At 48.7% G+C, this 22,760-nt stretch overlaps 1 protein-coding gene across 7 annotated transcripts in view; it reads left to right on the plus strand.

The window, feature by feature from the left end:
* Window positions 1–22,760, plus strand: part of C2CD2 (C2 calcium dependent domain containing 2) — a 60,095-nt gene that overhangs the window by 13,764 nt on the left and 23,571 nt on the right. For 5 of the 7 annotated variants that reach the window (XM_060098459.1, XM_060098464.1, XM_060098462.1 and 2 more), the window contains exons 2-5: window positions 2,561–2,659; window positions 13,277–13,396; window positions 16,447–16,551; window positions 21,165–21,290. In XM_060098459.1, the coding sequence (XP_059954442.1) occupies window positions 2,561–2,659; window positions 13,277–13,396; window positions 16,447–16,551; window positions 21,165–21,290 (450 nt within the window). The remainder of the gene's footprint in view (window positions 1–2,560; window positions 2,660–13,276; window positions 13,397–16,446; window positions 16,552–21,164; window positions 21,291–22,760) is intronic. The other 2 variants (XM_060098460.1, XM_060098457.1) reach the window with 1 other exon arrangement.

A 22,760-nucleotide genomic window follows, 5' to 3' on the forward strand; every position in this document is an offset into this window, starting at 1 on the left:
GCTCATTACTGCTGGGGTCTCATTGCTTCTAGACCCTCTTAGTGGACAGACCTAGGCAGTGTATATATGGATGTGAACACATTCATGTGCACACATCCCTCTGTCTGCATCTTCTAAACCATGACTATACCTATATCCTGGATTCCAGGTCAACGGCACAGAGTTCATTCTCATCTTCCCGTTTCCTTATCTCTAACTTCTTCCTCCAAAAGTGAGGTATCTGGGACGTACTCTCTGTAACATATTTATTTGGTCAGTTCTAGTTTACACATAACTTACTTTCTGAATTGCTGACCTGTACCCCCATGAGAAACACATTTACTGACTAGATTCTAGCATTTATGTGCAGCCAGGACACTGTTTTCTTCAGTTTCTCAGGCTAGATCTGTTTCCCTCCCCTTTGCATGGTTGTGTTCTTTACTTGTAGTGCAGTGAGGTTTACATTCTATCTGCGTTTCCTCCCATATCCAGATTTTTCAAAGATCCATCTTTCGCCAGTGACTTGGGACGCCACCTTTGTCACGTACTGTTTCCACATGTGTTGGGGTCTATCCTGGACATCCTGTTCCGGCCCTACTAGTCGTCTGTGTGTTCACACTTTGAATTGCAGAGGTTCTAGAGTGCGTCTTAACGTCAAGGAGAGCTAGTCTCTTGTTTTTCTTTCTCAGTGTTTTCCTGGCACTTCCTGCCTGCTGCTTTTCCTGTGGACATAAAATCTTGCTCTAGTCTGAGTGGGGTTGAGTCCGGAACGGGGCTGCGTTCCCAAGGACGGGGTGCAGAGATGTGGGAGTTTGTGGTTATGCTGCACGCACGCCGGGCTTCCTGAAACTCAAGGATCAAGCAGAAAGGGAAGGGGAACCTCTGGGTCCTTACTTTAACTTCCTAATGTATTTCCTTTGTGAGACTGCCCCTTGACATGAACTTCCCTAGCAAAATATTTCCAGGGTTTTCATTCAGAAGCTGTCATACATAAGAGGGCATAGATGGCACCTCCTGACGGGCAGGGGCAGGAGGTGGCATCGGGGCTGCTTAAGGCAACGTGGTGTCTTCAGGCTGGTGCAGAAGGTGCGTTGTTTCACACGCAGCCCCGGCGGCTGTAACGACTCCCGCAAGGGGTCAGCTCCCTGCCTGGTGCTGGGCTCTGTGCTGGGTGCTACTGTTTCAGCCATGCAGCTTGGCACACAGGGCGATGTCATCCCCAAGCCCCTGGTCAGCAGGTCACCCCCAAACAAGCTCTAGCTGTGGAGAATGTCAGCAGAGCAGCCCCCAAAGCATGACTTCATCACGCTTGAGAAGTAGATTTAATTCTTCCCTGATGATTTTTAGGGGGTGAGATCAATGTTGCTAAGACAGGGTGAGGTTAGAAGCATGTCAGTGACAATGTCCTGTGCCTTGTAGGTTTACTCTGGATCACTGGGAATTCTTAAGAAACAGCCCTGTGATGACTTCATTCTTGTTCCTCTGCACTGCACTTGCCAGGAGAGCTTTGGTGCCTCTTTGTACCATTTTAATTCCCTACCCTTGATCTGGCCTTGTAGTTGGAACCAGCACATCACAGCTGAGAGTCTCAGAATAGGTGAGATACGGAGGGAAGTTGTGGGTCTGAATCTCTTTTTTGACCAGTCAATCGGATCTCACTTGATGCTGATGCACTTTCTGGAGCATGTCAGGAAAAGAGAGTTTCGTTCCGGGGTCGTATTGTAGGCATAAGTGTTCAGCTTCTCAAGAGAACTTATTTTTATAAGGCCAAGACTTGGTTGGCAATCCAAGCCTGATGTGTTCTTTTATAAAACATCAATCTTGTTGCCTTGCGTTCATATTCATTACTTGCACGTCTTGCACTTGGAGATTTTAATTGCAAGAACCAAAATGGACATAGGGTGACAAGCCACAGAAGACTTTTCTGGAAGCTTATGGGGATGCACAGAGCTGAGGGCGGGGTTGAACCAGGAGACCCTGGAGGGCAGGAGCCTGGCAGCTCTGGAGGAACCCGATCCTTGGGCATGGCCACCGGCCCAGGTTCATTTCCAGCCAAGAATCCCAAATTCCAGGGAGAAGCAGCCACAGCCTCCCACTGCCCCCCCAACCCCGGGTTCCCCCTCCCACGCCATCTGGGCAGTGGGAGAGGAGAAGGGGGCCACCCTAAGTAGAGTGCCAGCGTCCACGTGGAGCAGGGAGAGGTGATTTATGAAACCGGAGAGAGTGCTTTCCCAGAAGAAGAGCAGCACAGCCCTTGAACCTGCTGTGCTTGGCCAGGTGCTGTGCTTGATCTCCAGACCCACAGTCCACCCCAGGAGCCTGGGCTTCTCCCCTTACACCGTAAACACGAACTCTCAAAATATCCTTTGCCGACTTTATTGCAACATCTTTGGTTTTGTCCCTGCGTTCCTTACTGATATTTGCCCGTTGCTGCTATTTAGAGGCATGGATTGAACCAAAAGAAGTCAGACCACATTTTCTGAGGTCTGCCGAGCTTTGCGGCAATTACATCATTGCCTTGAGAAAGTAGCCACCCTGCCTGGCACTGCACCCATCTCCTCACTGTGCTTTTCCGTTCCAGGGCCCGCCACGCTTCTGCTTCCAGGAGGACCCGCTGCAGCAGCCCCTGGAGCTGGCCATGGGACAAGTGTCCAGCGTGGCCCAGTCAGCCCAGGAGAAGGTGAGCCGGGCACCGTCACCTGCCTTGGGCCTTTCTTCACCGAGGAAGCGAATTTAAAGCGGGGTTGGATAACTGAGTCACGTTGCTGTGCAGCAGAGATTGACACAGCCTTGTAAATCAGCTAGACTTCAACTTAAAAAAGAGAAAAAGCTGGGGTGGGGGAATTTATTCTGTCTTAGAATTATTGAAAATGCCAGACACCTTACATCAAAAAAAAAATAAAATCTGATCCATCAACTTGATGACTAGATAAATAAAATATGGCATGTCCCCACGATGGAGTATTATTTGGCCTCCTAAAGAAATGCAGTTCTGACACGTGTTCCCACGTGGATGAGCCTCGAAGACACTCCACTAAGTGAGAGAAGCCACACATGAAAGGACACATAAGATTCCATTTATATGAACTATTCAGAATAGATAAATCAGTAGAGACAGAAAGTAGATTACTGGTGTCCAGGGGCAAGGGCCGGGTAATGCTTGAGGGGACGTGACCAGTGACTGCTCAGGTGAACAGGGACAGGGTTTTGGGGGGGGACAATAATGTTCTAAACTGGTGATACTTGTACAATGCTGTGAAATATATTTAAAAACCATTTAATTGTATAGTTTAAATGGGTGAATTATATCTGTATATATAGTTATATAAATAATATGTGAATAATTTCTGTAACACGATATATAGATTTGAGTCATTTAGATATTACGTAGAGTTTATTTTATAGTTGCTAACAGCTCACATGCTGAAGTTACTTATTAGACTGGTCAAATACCATAAATAATTGTAAGTTCTTTTTTTTTTTTTTTAACAAAAAGTATCTGTAGAAGTGCTGAGAAACTCTTAGGTACAAGGCTTACCCTTGTATCTCTGTATATTTTATTATCAAATTAAATGCCTATCATTTAGCAGACAGCAAGGAGGGGACACCTGGGTGGCCCCCGGGCCCAGAAGGAGCTCACATCCAGCCCCCTGGAACCCCACCTCTTGTGTATCTCCTTCCTGGCTCAGCTAGAGCATAGTTTGTGCATTTCAAACGTTTCTTGTTCTGTGTGCACAATTTCACAAGAAGCTTTCTCCTTATAGAACATGCCAGTTTGGAGGTTCAGCCAGGTTGATTTGTGTCGCTCTAGTTCATTAGCTGGAGCTACAGTTCAGGATTCTGGGTGGACCAGGGCTGCTTTTTCCACCTTCCACTGATGGATAATTAGGTAGTTTTTCTTGTGCCTCAGGCACAAGAGCGGGAGTGTCTCCAGGGCACGAGTGACATTCCTAGGTTGTAGGTACACGCGCTTCAGCTCCACCACGGATTCCAGAATTGGTCGCCCAGAGGCTGGCCCAGCTTCCTCTGCCTGGGCAGCTCAGGGAAGCTCTCTTTCCCCACCCTTGGCGGATACGGGAGTCACAGAGCTCCATAACCCCTGCAACAAGCGTGGAGAAGTCTCTGGAAGATATTGGGAGGAAACTGGTGGCCGCAAGGCAGGATACTGACACCAACACAGCCCATTAGAACTGGAAGGGGCCTTGCGAGCAGATGCTCCAGTGCCTAAGTTTCAAAGGCTGGGGGACTGAGGGACAGATTGCTGCTGGCCTCACCTACCCAAGGCCCCTGCTTGGGAAGTGCCCCTGTGCAGTGAGTGCCCTATCATTACAAATAGACCCCAAGTCCCTTTGTGGTGGACAGTTTGTGTTTGCTGATTTCTGACACTGTCAGCGTTAAAAGAGGGACACCTCTCAGGGGCTGGCCTGGAGGTGCCGGGAGGCAGCAGAGATTGGAAATGGCGATAGACTATTTTTAAAGGTCTGGATATGTAGTGTCAGAAAAGCATCCTTTGGAAAGTGGACAGTTAAACTGTGTTTGTTTTAATACCATTACAGAAATTGTGCATACCCGTCAAAAAGTTAGAAACAATATATAGACGTGCATAAGCTTTTTTTTTAAGTCTGCCCTCTTCCTCTCTGCTCTCAGCCTTCCTTCCTCTGCTGCCCCCGGATAGGACCATGGACGGCTGTCCACGTGATCTTCTAGGAAGCTTCTTACCTAGTAAACTACTGGTTAAGTGCACACGATCTTGTTTTCTTTCACAAGTTTCTTCGTAGTTCCTGACTCCTGTGTTTTCCTGACCAGGGACCGATTTTGTGGAAGACACCTTTTCCACGGATGGGGGGTGGGAAGCAGTGGAGGGGAGATGGTTCAGGCAGTAATGTGGGCGATGGGGAGGGGCAGGTGAAGCTTCGCTTACACGCCCACCCCTCATCTCCTGCTGTGGGTTCCTGTTAGGCCACAGACCGGCCCCGGGGTTGGGGACCCCTGCGTCAAGCGGAGGACAGGCGGCGTCCCAGGAGCTCGTGCTCTAGGACTGCCTGTCGGGCAGGACACTGATGACGGTGTCTTCCTGCTTTTAGGATCTAAACACCCGCCATGGGTTCCAAACTTAGGTTGAATCCCGTGCAGCAACGTCATGTGTTCTCTCTGCTCTGTGTAACTCTTGAGAAGGGAAGAACCGTAGCAGAGTCTGAGGACTCAGAAGGTGTCCAAGGAATGCAGGCAGGAGATTCAGTGACATCCCCCTCCCCTTCCCACGCTCCCTCCAAAGCATCAGGGTCTGTGTTTCTCATCCCTCGAACTCAGTCCTGACAAGGGACATGTGGATGACATTTGAGGTAACGAAAGGGATGACTCTGGGGTCTGGTGTCTCGTCACGTCTTCGATTGAGTAGATGAGAATGGGGCCCTGGTCTCCCTTTGTGAGCATCTTCCCAGCTGGGGTTTGGTCTTGAGCCTCCCGGCACAAGCCTCGCAGAACACAATCGGGTCTCCCCTGCCTTCCAGTTGCCATGTGCTTGGACTTTTTCCTGCAGCCCCCGAAGACCCCCATGTGCCAGAGCAACTACCTTTGCAAGTACCTGGCTCATCAGCAAGCCCCCCACCCCCGGTCCTGCACAGAGAGCGGGGTCTTGCATAGCTTAGAGCATCTGAGTCACCTTGCAGGACCCGTGGTAGATGCACAGTCCACACCCTGCAGCCGTGGCTGAATTGGGGGCTTCTGAGCCGTTGACTCATGATTCTTCTGGCACCAAACGTGTGCGACTTCTCTTGCACCCAGCAAGCAGTCCTCCAGTTCTCTGGACACCAACAGGGTGTCCTACAATTCAACTCGATTCTGGCACTAACTCCCCACACAGCACAGACCCTACAGGTTAAGGGCTCAGCCCAAGACTTCCCCTCACTTTAGATGCCAACCCCAAGTCTGGGCCACCTGGACCCACCGACTGGCTGTAAAGCGGCTTGATGGTTTGCTAGAACAGCTCACAGAACTCGGGAAAGCACTTTACTTACTATTATCAGTGTCTAATAAAGGACACAGCTCAGGAACGGCCAAATGGCAGATGCCTGGGACAGGGAAGGGAGAAGGGGTGGGGACCTTCCACACTTTCCACGTGCACCGCCCTCCCAGGACCAGAAGCTCTCCGAACCCCATTGTTCAGGGGTTTTCTGGAGGTTCCATTACAGAGGCACGGCTGATTAAATCACAGGCATGGGTGAGTGTTCCCTCTCTAGTTCCTCTCCCCTCCCCTGAAGTCCAGGTGGCAAAGCTGCTACCCTCTAACCACGCCTTGGTCTTCTTTCTGGCCCCCAGTCCCCATCCTGATGTTATCTAGTGCCCCACCCCCAACCACCAGTCATCTCCTTAGCATACAAAAGACATTCTTATCACTTGGGAGATTCCTAGGGCTTTAGGAGCCATGTGCCAGGGACTGAGGACAAAGACCAGATATTTATCCCAAGAGGCAAAGCTGTGCTGGGCCGGGGGCAGTTTTCTAAAGGAGTTCTCCCCGGGCAGCGCAGGACGCCTGTGCTCCTGTGGACGAGCAGCTGTTCAGGGGGCGACTGGAAGCACCCCTGGGTCTCCAGGGCTCGTGGTCTGCAGACACACGCTCAGCGTAGCCGGATGGCAGCCCCAGTGAGGGCTCGTACCGAGAGGCATTCTCGGTGGGGCACTTCTTGTGGAGGAGAGCATTGCCCTTCAGCTTCCCTCCAGGGCTCTCTGTGTTCTCCCTTCCGGTCTCAACACACCCCCAGTACACTTCTCTCTCCCAGACTGTAATTGCCCTCTTACACAAGAGCAGCAAGTTTCAGCTAGGTTCTCTTTCCTCATGTCCTAGGAGAGGTTTGCTCCAGAATGTTTGACCCAGAAGGAGCAAACTTAACTTTTCAAGTGGCCTGAGAGCAGCTCTTCCTTCTTGGGGTGCAGCCGTAACCCCTCCAGGGCAGGTTTGGAAGCTTTGTGAAGGCGTGAGGTCTACAAGGGCAGCGTGGGAGCTCTCCAAACGTGAATCAGGGTTAGGAGGGCTGTGCTGGGACAGGCACGCGCTGCAAAGGCCACACATTTACTTAGCAAGCGTGGCGAGTGTCCCTGTGAACAGGATGTATAGGTGGAAGGCTTGCCAGGCAAAGCAAGGGTCACTTGCTGCTGGGGGAGTGCAGTGACGCTGGCCTTCTTGGTGTGAGGCCCTCACTGAGCCACGGGCTTTGTGTCTGTAAAGGATGAATCCCTCCCTGGCCCTGGCCTGTGCAACACCTACAGGGCCCCTGCCACGTGGTAGCTCTGATGCCGCCGGGCAATAAGGGCCGTGTCTGTCCTCATGAGTGCCCACAGCCCTTCTCTGCCCAAGGAAGCATTGTGCCCATTGTACGGAGGAGGAAACTGAGGCCAAGAGAGGCTGGGGCACACGGGCAAGGGAACTAAGAGCTGCTGAATAACAGAGGCTGGAACTGAACCCGAGTCGGCCTCCAGAAACGAGCTCCAACCGCAATACACCATCAACAGCACTGTTACTATTATTCTTTACCTTTTTATTATTATCATTTCACTTAAGCTCCCACCCACCCCCACCAGGAAAGAGATGGTGAAAATGGGAAAAAAGGAACTGAAAGGCACTCACCAACCCTTGCTTCTGTAAAACCATAGCAACAAACAGACTTCGGGCAATTGCATGGAATTTCCCCCGGAATCTTATTCCACAGTGTATGTCGGGGAACCCCACAGCCGTCACTGGGATGAATTGTATATTGTGAGCACATGGGTTTTTTCTACCTAAGGCTGTTACACATTCATATACTAAAATATACCCTGGGAGCTTCTGGGCACTGCTGGGCTCTTTCCAGACCTTGGTGGACCCCTTACTTCACAAGGGTAGAGCACGCAAAGTTGTAGTTGCAAATAGGAAATTTGGTTGACTCTTTTTTGACTTTGCATGACTTGAAATTCTAGGTACCCCATTAGCCTGGTATTTATGCTAAAATACCAACAGGTTGTGAAATTGTTTTGAAGCCAGGTCTTTCCAAGGGCAGGTGCAAAATTCCTCATTGGAGGCCTCGCCCTTTGAGATGTGAATGGGAGCAGTGTCTCTGGGAGGGCCACCTGTTTGTTTGGATAAAGGCATGTGGAATTCTGGGCTGAGTCAGCCCTCAGGTACTTCGCCTGGTGAAGACCAGGTAAAAGGACCCTCGGGTAAGCTGGGGTTTTGTTTGTGAGTTGGAACACACCAGCATTAGGTGGAAGTGTGACCAAGTGCTTTCATTTTAAACGAAGTGTCCTGTATGTGTCTTTTAATGCATAGAGTCCATGGAGGAGACCAGCACATTCTTGGATTTTTAAGCCAAGGAATGCTCACATTAAACCACATGATGTAGTAACAATACCTTCTGGTCGTGTACTCTTACTGAAAAGCCTCGTTGTTCTTTTTAAAGTATCCCACAAGAGAAGGGATGGAGAGTGTAGTTGGGGGTGGGGTATCGGAGCCCGTGTGGTCCAAGGCACACCCCTCGAGGGGATGAAATAGAGCATCTACCCAGCATTCCTTGGGGTTGGCTGCCATCTTGTTTCCAGCATTTTTCACCTCGGTCCACTGGGAGAGTCCTTATAGAAATACACCTTCAGCCAGGTATTGTGAACAAGCGGGCAAGTAGGGTTAACTTTATAGATGTTCTGAGACTAGTCAGCTCTGACGCAGTTTACTTTTTTATTATTATTAATTAATTTATTTATTTATTTTTGGCTGTGTTGGGTCTTCCTTTCTGTGCGAGGGCTTTCTCCAGTTGTGGCGAGCGGGGGCCGCTCTTCATCGCGGTGCGCGGGCTTCTCACTGTCGTGGCCTCTCCTGTTGCGGAGCACAGGCTCTAGACGCGCAGGCTCAGTAGTTGTGACACACAGGCCTAGTTGCTCCGCGGCATATGGGATCTTCCCGGACCGGGGCTCGAACCCGCGTCCCCTGCATCGGCAGGTGGACTCTCAACCACTGTGCCACCAGGGAAGCCCCGCAGTTGACTTTTTAAATTGAGTCTGTTTCAGAGTAGAAGTAATATTTTCTATCAGGCTCGTGCCATCTTAAAGAATACTTACAGGGCCAAGACTGGGTTGCAGAGTTGGGGAAGAAATCTGGCTGGGAACTCTGAAGGGTTAGCGAAGGGTCTTGACTTCCGTTTTTATTTTGGAGTTCTTTCCCGCACGATGTCGTATAGCGTGATTGAAGTGAAATGTATTGGGTGGCATAAACCTTTTAGATCCTTCTTCTCAGCTGTATTCCTAATTCTTTTGGAGACAAAAGTAATTAAATTATTTCCGGTTCTCTAGAGAGTTCTCAGAGAAGGAGGAGCTGAGGCCATCATACAAGAGGCTTAATTGAAAAGGAAAGTGGAAAAGTGTGGTGAGATTGACAGGTATCTGAGGACTTGCTTGTTGGCAAAGCAATAGCAAAACCTGGGACTACCTAGGCCTGGAATTCTTTGGGCCCCTGTCTAAACAAAGGAATATAGTTTGAAGATAAGACCTATTTGCATAGGTATGTGACTGAGTTTAAGATCTGGAGGCTAGAGAGAAAAAAAAAACCTTGACTGATGGCCTCCCTGCTGTTATAACGAAAATGTGCCCACTTTCACGTCCTAAAGATGCTTCCCTCAGCTGCCTCCCCTCTTGACCCTTGGGGGTGGACCAGGGACCCTGACCCTTCACCTGTCAGCGCAGCTGCTCCTTGGGCTAAAGACTTGCACCTTTGAAACCCTCCCCATGTGGAGCCCACACCCCATGAAAGGCTCTCGTATGTAGAGATGAGGGAGGAAGGGGATTTATCTGAATACACGGTTCAGCCTTCTGTTGTGTGATTTTTTTTTGTTTTGTTTTTTGCGGTACGCGGGCCTCTCACTGCCGTGGCCTCTCCCGTTGCGGAGCACAGGCTCCGGACGCGCAGGCTCAGCGGCCATGGCTCACGGGCCCAGCCGCTCCGCGGCATGTGGGATCTTCCCGGACCGGGGCACAAACCCGTGTCCCCCGCATCGGCAGGCGGACTCTCAACCACTGCGCCACCAGGGAAGCCCCTGTTGTGCGATTTTTGAAATGGTTTGTGTAATCGAGGATTTCTTTGCTTGCTTTGGGAAAAAGAAAATCTCAAGAATGAAGCAGGTGGATTTGCGGCTGGCTGCTTTCCAGGGAGCTCGCTTCTGTGCATCCAGATCTTGGCTTTGTGGAGTCCTGCTCCAGGGCTTCCACCACAGAAGCTAGATATTGCTTCAGTTTAACTTTAAAAATCCAGTACCGATATCAGACTGCTTCGGGGGGAGTACCACACATGAAAGGTTTGACAGCCATATTTAAACAGCCCTGTATAATTGGGATGCTCCAAAGAGCTGACTTGTATTTTTTTTTTTTTTTTTTTGGTGGTACGTGGGCCTCTCACTGTTGCGGCCTCTCCCATTGCGGAGCACAGGCTCCGGACGCGCAGGCTCAGCGGCCATGGCTCACGAGCCCAGCCACTCCGTGGCATGTGGGATCTTCCTGGACCGGGGCACGAACCCGTGTCCCCTGCATTGGCAGGCGGACTCTCAACCACTGTGCCACCAGGGAAGCCCCAAGGAGCTGACTTGTAAACTTCAGAAGGGAGCCTCATGAACACGACTGTGTTTGGGGCGGGGAGACTCTAGGGTCAAGATCAGGGTCTCTACCCACTTGTCCATATGTGGGTAGAAGCCAACCCTGGACGCTCTGGCGCTAGCTGGAAGGGTCTGCTTGACCTTGCATCAGGTGATGCTGGCTTCTGCTGTTCCAAGAGGGGACCCCTTGGGGGTGCGGACGGCCCTGCCGCTGTTTGCCTGGGTGAGAGAACTTAATCCCCGTTGTGGATGACACCTTAATGCACTAAGAGAAGATTACTTCTTTTTAAAGCCTCCTTTCCGTTTTGTTCTCATCCATTTGGCAAATGGGACATGATTGCTCTTAGAGAGGCGGGGCAGAGCCTGGCCCTGGACACGGATTTGGCCTAATGGTCATCCCTCCAGCTGGACCCGTAGGAACAGTGGTGGCATTTTGTTTGGCCATATCAAAACTGATCAGATTGTTGATTTAATTAGTTTTTCCAGCTGAATACACTAAAGAGAGGCCAAGAAATGGTTGGTCTATATGACAGGTGTTATTTAGAGGGTCAGAAAGCCATAGGGCCAGGGAAGACCCTCCAGGGGGGTCTCTGTGAAAGGGCATTCAGACCTTTAGATGTCCCATTTTTAGTGATTGCACTTACTTTCCTGATGTGACTTGAATGGTAATTGTGACCTCTGGAGGCTTGCATTCTAGAAGTTTTAAAGTCTTTTAAAATCTTTGTTGGATTATTTGTTTATTTGCTTTTAACCGGTGCTTGGGCTATATCTGTGTATCAGGAATGGAGCAGTGGGGTAGCTTTTTGTAGAACTGCGTACAAACGGAAACCAAACTCTTTCTTGAGTCAGGGCGCTAATGAAGCTGTCAGTGTTCTCGGTAACATTCTAATTAGCTTAGTATAGATGTTTCCAAAGAAGAAGTCAACCAGTCACTGTCTGGTTTTTAATTTTAAGCAGTAAAACAGCCTCGGCTATTGACTCAAAGAACAGAGAATTTTCTCCGTGTCACGTCACTTGTGTGTATAACTCATCTGGCATCAAAATACATTCCTTCTGGGACTTCCCTGGTGGTCCAGTGGTTAAGACTCCACGCTCCCAATGCAGGGGGCCCAGGTTCTATCTCTGGTCAGGGAACTAAGATCCCGCATGCCACGTGGCTTGGCCAAAAACAAAAACAAATTCCTTCTAAAAGGATTGTTTATAGAGCATTTATTTTTAAAATGAATAGATGACATTTCTTATACAAACATTTTTTGGGGCCACCCTTTGATGAGCTCTGGAGATGCAATAACATGATGAAGATATAGAACTAATCCACATAAATCAGTCCTCTGAGAGGGACTTTACAAGAACGGATGAAAATAAGGGTTGTGCAATTTTCCGCCAGTATTTGGAAAAGGCAAGCTTTTCTTTTTCTAACCCCGCACTGTCAAGAGCATTTATAGTGGACACTGGAAATGGGCCCCTTGCTGGGGGGGCTGGTATAGTACAGGTCAGGTTCTTGTTGGAGGGGCAGGTGGGCCCCAAGTGGAGAGGGTTAGCCAGGGATCAGCAGGGGGACATGTTTTTAGTCTGAACTTTGTGAAATAGCAGTTACCCTGACAAAGTAACTGTTTTGACAGTCTTTCTACTTGGTATTTTAGGTTCTAAATCCACCAGAGAATTGAAAGAATTTTTCCTTCCTTCCCAAGTGACACCGTCCAATATGGAGTCAGCAGTTCCCCCGGGAATGTGGGATCCATCCCGCCGTACCCTCAGCCTCTGCCGAGCCGGCTTTGGCCAGACGCACTGGCCGCCTGCTGGCCCCCTCCATCCTCTCCCACTGCCCTTCCTCCCTGCCTTTGCACACCTGGCACCTGGCCTTGTGGTCATGCCACACTGGGCTTGCTTGGCATCTTGCCAGGAGGGTGGCCGACCCCTCATTCTGGAAGGTCTGCTCCAGTAGGGGGATTCGGTGACAGAAACGCGATACTTCTCTGTGACGTAACAGCGTTCACGCTCATCCCTCTAAAATGCTTCGCAATTTATGTCAGGAATATGGTCAGGTTTATTCCCGACATAATTACTTTGTCTCATAGGTCTTTAAATGAGCTCATTTTATAATTCTGTGTTTGTTAAGGCTGTATCATTTTGTAACTGTTTAATATTTCATTTGTTCTTTGAATTATCCCTACATCTTTGAAAACCACGATAGGTTAAAATTTATTTAAATAGAAACAATTTCTTGTGTTCTGGGTACGTTTTTTATTTTTTCCCTGTAACATCCATAAGAAGTTTTCTTTTTAAGGCCCATTTTTAGTGAGAGACGGTGGCTAATGGCGTTCACTCCATGTGAATGTGGAACTGTCTGGGCAATTTAAAATCAGCTGCATGGAGAAATAGAACAAAACCATGTTTAAAGAAAAAGATCTTTATGAGTGGAAAGATCCTCACTAGATTTGGGCAAGCCAGCGTTAGCTCCCAGGAATCCATCAGGAAGAAAAGATGTGAAATATTGTTTCTAGTTTTCAAATTACTACATAGTAGAAAAGGTGTGAATCTGGATATTCATCCATATTTGAAACTCTGAATTCTTGTCCTTGCTGATTTATAGAGTCCAGATGATTTTGTTCAGTGAAATGAAGATGGGTAAGGTGCAAGCTCTCCTCTCTCTTGTGTAAAGTTCCGTTGTTTTACGGCCCCTTCTCTAGGTGGTGTTTTGTCATGTGGTGGGTGAGACCATCCAGTTCCTGGTCAGCGTGGGGCTCCCCTCGTCCGAGGACACAGGGCGCCCGCTCTACAGTGTGCGGCTCTCCCCGCTTCATCTACAGGTAAAATTGGGGAGACTGAGCGAGTCCTAGGAGAACAGTTCTCATAAACCTGCAGGGTGAGAGGGGCACAATCACAGACATGGATGCTCCTGTTTTCATTAATTACTGTTCATTTCATAAGTTTCGAACTGTCACCTTCCATATTATATTGTCTCTGTAGGAAATAAAGTGTGTGTGAAATAGGTGTATGTATATACACACACACATATATACACACATAGGTATATACACAGACACATATATATACACACACACATATGTACACGTATATATAATGAATTCAGAGTTTCCCATCCATCAAATACAGGAGATAAGGTATTTTTCAAGGCACTGGAGCATATCAAGGGTGTTGTCGACTGTTAGATTAAGGAAAATGGCATGTGAGAGGAGGCGAGTGGTTCTATTTCAGGATCAAGTACTAGACCTCAGAAGACTGCTGCAGCTTGGAAAACAGCTTAGGGGCTGGACTTGGCACTCCTCCTTTTAGTGTTTGAAAAAGTCAGCTTTAAAAGACCCCTTATTATTTTTATATGTTAAAGGATGAGTACTACCATTATTTTTAGGATAATAGACATTATTATAATAATTATCTTAGACTTACATAATTATAACTTTTATGATTGATATATTTATATATTGTATATATAACATTAATAATTACACATAAAGCAATTATAAATAGAGACATATGTAATAATTATAATAGACTTATTAGTGAAACTTCTGGATGCCTAAACCATCAGATAGCTGTGCATGTCACACACACAGAAGCAGAAGTTCACTGCAGCTCTTGTTTAGCCAGTGTGTAAAAATTGTGAATTTCTGGGTCTGTTTCAGGGGTCACTGCTGATTCAAGCCGTTCCCTCTCCTCTGTCCTTGTACTTGACTGCTAATTTGGGGGACGAGTGCAAATCATTCAGGGTTCTCAACCACAAGGGAAGATTATATTCCATTTGCTTTGCTTAAAAGACATGGTTTTAAACAACCAGAGCAAACAGAAATTTCTGGCTCCCTAAATGGCTTTTCTCTGAAACCCAGCCTCCCCACCCCTACCCTGGTAACATTCCGTTTCCGAGAGTCGAAGAGGTTAAGTTGGCCTCGTGGACTTGTCAGATGTTAAAGCCCTGCTGTGCCCCCCTTAGTTTTTTAGACAATGTGATTAGATTATTTTAAAGTCTGGGACACACGTACCCAACATGACACACGTTTCAGGATGGGGTGAGTCCAGCAAGGACCACAAACATTCACCGAGGAAACAGTTTCTGAGATGCTGTTTATGTGCCATTTTCGGCAGCTCAGATACAGGTAACACAATTGTATCTTTGATCTCTTACCATAGTTTAAAAGCAGCCCGTGGATCACCTCTCAAAGCAGAGGCAGCTGCTAGAGGTTGGTGAATTATTAATGCTCATGGCAGGAGGCATCCCCTCCTCGGCTGTTCTTCAGATAAAAGATGCATAGAGGCGAGCGGCTAACCCCTCTCCCTGACCTGGTGGGAGCGACGCGGGGACTGGGGCAATGAAATTAAAGTGCACTTTTGCGAGAGTCAGCCAGAATGATAGGGCAAGGGAAGCATGATTTCTCTTACCTCATGCTAGTTGCTAGCGTGAGGGAGAGTACTGAGAACTGAGAAAACAAGTCCAAAGCCATTCTCTCCTTCCCTTTCCCTGGGTGGTGGGGCGGAGGCGTGGAGGTGGGAAGGGTCAAGATTTTGGCTTTAGAATGCGTCTCCAGCTGAAGAAGGAAGGATGACGTATTAGTTTGCTATAGCTGCTGAAACAAATCACCATAATCTTAGCTGAAAACAGCACACATTTATCATGTCACCATTCTGGAGGTCTGATGTCCAACACAGGCTAAAATCCTGGGGTCGTGGGCTGCCTTCCTTTCTGGAAGCTCTGGGGGGAGAATCTGTTTCCTTGCTCGCCTGTCATCAGCAGGATTCAGCTGCTTATTATGGTTGCAGGACTGAGGGTCGAATTCCTTGCTGGCTGTCAGCTAAGGGCAAGGTCCCAGGTTCGAGAGGCAACCTCATTCCTGGGTGCCTGGCATCCTTTTCTGTCTTCCAGTCACATCTCCCTGGCACGCTCGTCTGTCTTCCTCTTCCATTTTTAAGGGCTCCTATGCTTCCCCAGGGATCACTGGGTTAATGCAGAGTTGTCACCACACCCCAAGGTCCTTTACCCTAATCACACCTGTAGAGTCCCTTTTGCCACGTGAAGTAATATATCCAGAGGTTCCAAGGATTGGGGTGTGGACATCTTTGGGGGGGCAGGTGTTATTCTGCCACAACAGATGGGTAGGGCCGGAAGGGGCATCGGGAGAGATCAGAGAATCCAAGTGGAGGTTGTGAAGTGGCCCCGGCAAGAGAGGATAAGAATGCTGACAGCTCTGTACTCAACCCTCGGGGGCTGTGTCAGCATGTGGCGCTGGACAAGGCGTCCGGCTCCCTTCTCTTTGTCCCTCCGGCTCCATTATGCCTTGGTGATGCTCTCAGAAGAGAGCTGCAAGGCAGAGGGTTGGTCCTCAAGAGGCTGCAGGTTTTCATGGCACCTGGCCTTTAGCCCCGACCCTGACGTTCCTCTCCAAGTGACAGGCTGAGGCAGAGGAAGGCGCCCGGGAAGGCGGGGTGGGCTACACAACTGGGGAAGGGAGGTCAGGGGATTTGGGACCCTCTTTTCCATTTTGAAAGCACACAGTATGCCAAGGAGGCGATAAATAACGGTCTAAGAAAACAAATGAACACACAGACATATTTTTGTTTGTGTGTTTTTGTTTTTTTTTTGCGGTCCACGGGCCTCTCACTGCTGTGGCCTCTCCCGTTGAGGAGCACAGGCTCCGGACGCGCAGGCTCAGCGGCCATGGCTCACGGACCCAGCCGCTCCGCGGCATGTGGGATCTTCCCGGACCGGGGCACGAACCTGTGTCCCCTGCATCGGCAGGCGGACTCTCAACCACTGCGCCACCAGGGAAGCCCCACAGACACATTTTGAGGCTCCAGGGAAGAGAGCAGTCCTCCAATGATCTTTTTTTTTTTTTTTCTTTAATAGCTGGAGCTGCACATGAAGGAGAAGAGAGAAGACATTCAGATCAAGTGGTCCTTCATCAGCACGCCAGAGATGGCCATTACGATCCAGCCCAAAGCACTGGGGGAGGTCAGTCCATGAGTTTTTGTGATTCCTCCCTCGTGTATGTGCAAACATGGCACATTATGACCACCTGCTCTGGGAGACGGGGCCTCTGATTAATGCGTGTCTGATGTGTGATCCCGGGGAATGCACAGGGCAATGATGGGGAAGGGTTGGTGGGCGGGGTGGGGGGTAGGGGAGGTGGGGAGGGCCTTCCGTGGATTTAATGCCAGCTTTCACCTGGGCTACACCTGCAATCACCTGGCAGCTTTTAAAAATCCTGAAGCCTGCCCTGTCCCCCAGGCAGGTTTAATTGGACCAGGGATTTTTTAAAGCACTTGTGTGCAATGGTTGAAAACCATGGCAGTGATGGAACCTAGGTTCTCCTCACTGTTCTATCACACCTGACCTCAGATGCTTTCCTTCACTGTGAGGGCGCTCGACTCACCTACAGCTCAGCCTGAGTCCAAAGCCTGGCTTCCAAGGCCACCACCTCCTTTCTCCCCACAGCTTTTGCAAAGCTGCGTCTCAAGTCTGAAGGTGATCTCCCCGCTTCCTGTGGTCCTGGGGGTGTGAGGAAGTGAATTTGGGAGAAGGAGGGGCCCGCCGAGTCACACGGGTGCTGTCACTGTCAGTTGCTGGAAAGATCGTGCAAAATTTAATGATTTGTCCATAAATAGTATAAATGTTTGTGCCTTGATATAGGTGTAGGCAGTTTGTTTTTCAGACTAAGAAGTTTGAATTGTAATTCTTTTCCCTTGCATACGTCAGAAGTGGAATTGTTGCCTGACCGTTTAGTTGTACAAAGTACGCGTGTTAAGTGTTTCCCTAGTCACTGCTTTGTTTTCTTTTTCTCCTTCCCGCCCACGTTTGCATCTGCTTTCCCCCACATGGCACTGCTTTTTCAGGCCTACAGTACACACAGAACGGTTCTGTAAACGGCTCCCCTGCCTCCTCTGACATCAAACCTTCCGAAGTTCAAGATTGCTCTGCTGGTCTTCATAGCAGAGTGTATCCCGCCGAGGGGGTACTGAGTTCTGTGTTCAAAAACTACTCAAATTAAGTGTTTTCCTCTGTGTGGTTATGTTACCAACTTGCTGTGAGTTAATGTAAGCGGATATCAGCATTCGCTTCTGTTAGTACAGTTTCAGGTTTTGTCCCCCATCTTTGTTGATTTACATATTTTTTGGACGTGCAGAATATTGACATAGTTCAAAAGTCAAAATTACATGAACTATCGTGTGCAGAAGTCCCGTCTCCATTCCTCTCCCCTCCACCCCATCCATCCCCTGCTCTCTGCTCGCTTGTGTCTTTCGTTTTCGTTTACCCATCCTAGGTTTCTTTTTGCAAAATGGACCTTATTCCCCCATTCTTACCCACTCAGTGGCATGCTGTATGCACTCTTCACACCTTGCTCCCCGCAAGGCCCTGTACATTTCTCTGCCAACCATGGGCTCCCCATATTAATGAGAAGCATGACTTTCCCAATGAAGTAATCCTGTGGGATTAAACCAGCCCCTTGGAGCTGGGTCCTGTGGGCTTAGTAACCCCTTGGGCCCCTGGCGGTTGAGATGGCATGGGGGCAGGGGGACAGCTATAAAGGAAGGTCCCCAAGTCAGCTGCTCTGTGGATCTAAAATGTGATGGACTCTGAGCACCCCAGAACCCACCTTTCCCCCTTGGTTTCCTCCTCTGTAAAGTGAGGAGAAATGTGCGGGTTAAAAAAAGATAGAAATAGATAAACCAAGTGCAGTACATCCATACAATGGACTATTATTCAGTCATAAAAAGATTGAAGTACTAATATGTGCTAGATTATGAATGAACCTTGAAAACATTGTGCTCAGTAAAAGAAGCCAGACATAAATGACCGTGTCATATGATCCCATTTCTATGAAATACCCAGAATACACAAATGCATGAAGATGCAAAGCAGATTAGTGGCTGTCAGGGGCTGTTGGGGGGAGGGTTGGGGAATGAGTGCTAATGAGTAAAGGCTTTACTTTGGAGGTGATGGAAATCTTTTGGAACAAATAGAGGTGATAGTTTTACAGCACCGTGTATGTATGTACTAAACACCACTGAAATGCATACCTTAAAATGGTTACATTTATGTTATGTGAATTCACCTCAGTTTAAAAATAAGGGTATCAAGAACCTATTGCACTAAGAGAAAGATGATGGCGGAGCGGTTCTCAGTGCAGACCCTGGAGCCTTAGCGCCTGGGCTTAACTCTCAGCTCTGCCACTTAGGAGCTGCGAGACCCCACACATGTGAATTAATTTCCCTGTGCCTCAGTTTCCTCATCTGTAAAATGGGGATGATGATTTTCAACGTGGTTGTGGGGATTAAACTAGTTAATACGTATAAGTGCGTAGCATCGAGCCTGACACATCCTCAGAGTGACCTAAGTGTGAGCCATTTTGATTATTATTAGTTTAGAGTTCCTGGCAGAGAGTAGATTTTCAATAAATGGCAGATTTGGCCTGAGTTTGCTGTAACAAGGCCTGGCCAGCTGGTTGTCCTTGGGACACCACAGACCAATTTCTGAAATCATTTCCAACCCCGCAAGTTGGAAGATTTTTCAATAGGTCTGTGGTCCTGGTGGAAATCAAGTCCTGCCAGTGTCCATCCCCCTGCGCAGGGGGGGCTGGAGCCCCGCAGTGGGGACATTTATACCAGAAGTGACGAGGGACACAGAGGGCCCTGGAGCCGTCAATGGCAGAGCCAGAATCATGGCCAGGGTGGCCGAGCATCGGCACTCACCGCACTGCAGCCGCTCTCCTGAAACCACGGAATGATGGCGTGGATGCCAGCAGAGCTGGCAGAGTTTGATATTTTCTTTTAGCAAGTGTCCAGCCAGATCCAGCTTTTAAGAGTTCAAAACAAAAGCTATTATATTTAAACAAGGCTTTTCACTGAGATTTTAAAAAATAGATCCTCCTTGCTTAAAAAATGAGAGAGAAGATATGCAGAAAAGTGCACATCTTGTAAGCGCGCAGCTCATTGAAGCTTTCACACACTGACCATTCATGAGTACCCAGCACCCAGCTCAACAAACGGAGCAGGGTCAGCTCCCCAGAAAACCCCCTCTACCCTCTTCCACTCACTACCTGCAGCCCCTACAAAGGGTAACCATGCTCCTGACTTCTAACATGTATGAGTTATCTATGCTTGCAACTAATAATTACCTCAAACCCAGCAGCATGAAACAACACACATGTACCTCATAGTATCTGTCAGTCAGTCCAGGCTAAACTGGGTCCCCTGCTCGGGGTCTCATGGGCTGTCATCATGCTCTGGGCTCACTGCCCTTCCTAGAGCTCGGGATCCTCTTCCAGTCTCCTATGGCTGTTGGCAAAACTCCGTTCCTTGTGGTTGTAGGACTGAGGTCCTCAGTTCCTTGATGGCTGTGGGCTGGGGCTGCTCTCAGCTCCTTGAAGCCCTGCAGTTCTGTGCCATGTGGCCCCCTCACACGTGGAAGCTGACTTCTTCAAGGTTAGGAGGAGAATCTCTTGCTCTGGTTTGCTAGGAGGGAGTTGTATATAACATAACCTTTGGCCGTCACATCACTTTGCCGTATTCTGTTGGCTGGAAGCAAGTCACGGGCGCCACCTGCCCTCAAGGCGAGGGGATGATGCAGAACATGACTCTTTGAGGGTCATCTTAGAATTCTACCCACAAACAGTATTAGCTTAGTTTTGCTTGTTTTGGTACTTTAAATAAAGGAATCATGCAGTACTATGTATGTGTTTTTCTGTGTTTGGTTTCTTTCACTTAACATTATGTCTGTGAGATTCATCTGTGTCATTGTGTGTGCTTGTGCATTGTTTGTGCTCATCACCCTGTGGTATTCCATTGTGTGACTGCACCATAACTTGTGTATCTGTTCAGGTATTGATGGATACTTAGGTAGTTTCCAGTTTGGGGTCATTATGAATAGTGGTGCTGTGAACATTCTAGAACACATGAGTGCGTTTCTGTTGGGTATTAATTATTGTAGCCTTATAGAGGTTGACATCTGGTGATGCAAGTCATCCTGCTGTGTTATTCTTCTACAAGCTTGTCTTCATTTTGATTGAGCCTTTCCATTTACTTGAATACCATTTATTTTTTTTTGATGTGGACCATTTTTTAAGTCTTTATTGAATTTGTTACATTATTGCTTCTGCTTTTATGTTTTGGTGGGTTTTTTTTTTTTTTTTTTTGGCCGCAAAGCCTGTGGGATCTTAGCTCCCCAACCAGGGATTGAACTGGTGACGTTGTAACCACTGGACCACCAGGGAAGTCCCTTGACTACCTTTTAATTAAAAAAAAAAAAAACCCCATCAGGCAAGAAAGAAAAAACATGTGCCTGTATGTTTACAGGAAAGGACTGAAAAGATACACACAGAAATGTTAACACATGTCTATGTTGCACATGTCTTATCCTTAACTTTTAAAAACAAGGAGGATGAATGACTTCTGAGATCGGCAAAGATAAGAGTGAGTGAGCGGCTCACTGTCCTAGTCTGATCTCCTGGAGCCCTGGGGACCCCAAGTCTGTTTTGTCCCAGGGACATCTGGAGAGCCATGCATTTGCTTGCCCACTTGTCCACGTGCCTGGTTACGAGATGGTTTGGTGACTCCCTCCTCTTCCAGCAGGACCAGGCGGTTGGGGCGGACGCCGTCTCTGAAAGTCTCGAGGATATTCTGAAGCACCTGGTTACCTCTGCCTCCCCATCAGTGGTTCTGAGCACAAAGCCTACGGATGTGAGGGAAGTTCAGGTAAACCAGTTCACCGGGGGTGGGTGCTTCATGACCCCCTGAAGGACCGTGGTCCACCTGCTTGGAGAATTTGTGTGCATTTCCCATGCTCGCCCCCCACCCCTGCACCTTGCCTCTGCGCCCCCCCACCCCCACCCCCGTTGGTAGAGCGAGATTGCACAGTCGCTTGCTGGTGGGTGATGACCATGGTCTGGGGCAAAGCTCTGAGTTCAGGGCACAGGGTTCCGAAGCCCCACGGGAGGAAAGGAAGAGGTGTCTGGCCCACTCAGCAGAGTCCAAGCCGAAGTAGCCCAGATCCTCTCCTTTTAGGAGCCAGAACTTGACTTTTCGCTGTGCCCCCAGAGCCTGTTGTCTGGGATCACACCCTTCCAGAACTGAGGTACCTGGGAACTGCCCCGAGGCAGGCAGAGTGAGCGCGCTGGACCCACAGACTTTTAGCCCAGGACGGGGACAGCCTCCGTCCACACTGCCTCTTGGGGGTCTGTCGCCCTCAGGCAGTGCGGACACATGAGACCATCTCCTCTGTGGGGTCCTTCCCATGCTGACGACCCCCCTCCCCATTCTGGGGCCCTCCCCACTGCCCGATTAGGTGCTAATTCTCTGGCTAAATTCACGTCCAGGCATTCGCCCAGGACAGCCTCCCTGGGCTTGGCCCCGCACATCTCTTTTGGCGACACATCTAAAAACCTTGGCTTGAGGTCAATTAATTCTCCCAATCATGAGCAGATCTTTTCGTGATGACTATGCAAAACATACATTTAAAGTCCCTAAAGTTATTTTTCCTGTGTCTTTCCAGCATTTTTATGTGGCATGGTAGAATATCCACTGTTATTATATAGTGGGTGGTGAAGTCAGTGTGAAAGTATAACTTCTTTTTTTAAGTCTTTATTGAATTTGTTACAATATAGCTTCTGTTTTTTATGTTTTGGTTTTTTGCCCACGAGGCATGTAGGATCTTAGCTCCCTGACCAGGGATCGAACCCTCACTCTCTGCCTTGGAAAGCGAAGTCTTAACCACTGGACAGCGAGGGAAGTCCCTAAAGTATAACTTTTCATATGATTTTTTGATGCAGGCTCTTGGTCTCTGGTTCCTGTTAGGGCATCACCACTGTGAACGTGTAGAGCCTGGAGACACAATCTCTTTGATTCCCTGCACAGATATCAGGGGATCACGGTGCTCTGTGGTTCACTCTGGGTGTTGAAGTTTATCAGAACATAAGAAACCTGATGCAGCAGAGCTGAGTAAGCAGACAAGCAGAGGGAGGGGTTTGTGGGCGTGTGCGCAGGGTTCCCAGGGCTGTGCTACCAGGTGGGGCTCGGCCCAGAGACGGGGGGTCAGGCCAGGCTTCCCAGAGGTGAGAGCAGAGGCTTGGCTTTCTCTCTCTCAGTAATTCTATCCTGGTGGCTTAGTGCAAATCAGAGCTGCCTGTTTTGAATATGACTATACATTTTTAATGTCAAAATTTGAGA

Source organism: Mesoplodon densirostris, chromosome 5, assembly GCF_025265405.1.
Source record: "Mesoplodon densirostris isolate mMesDen1 chromosome 5, mMesDen1 primary haplotype, whole genome shotgun sequence".
Taxonomy (NCBI): domain Eukaryota; kingdom Metazoa; phylum Chordata; class Mammalia; order Artiodactyla; family Ziphiidae; genus Mesoplodon; species Mesoplodon densirostris.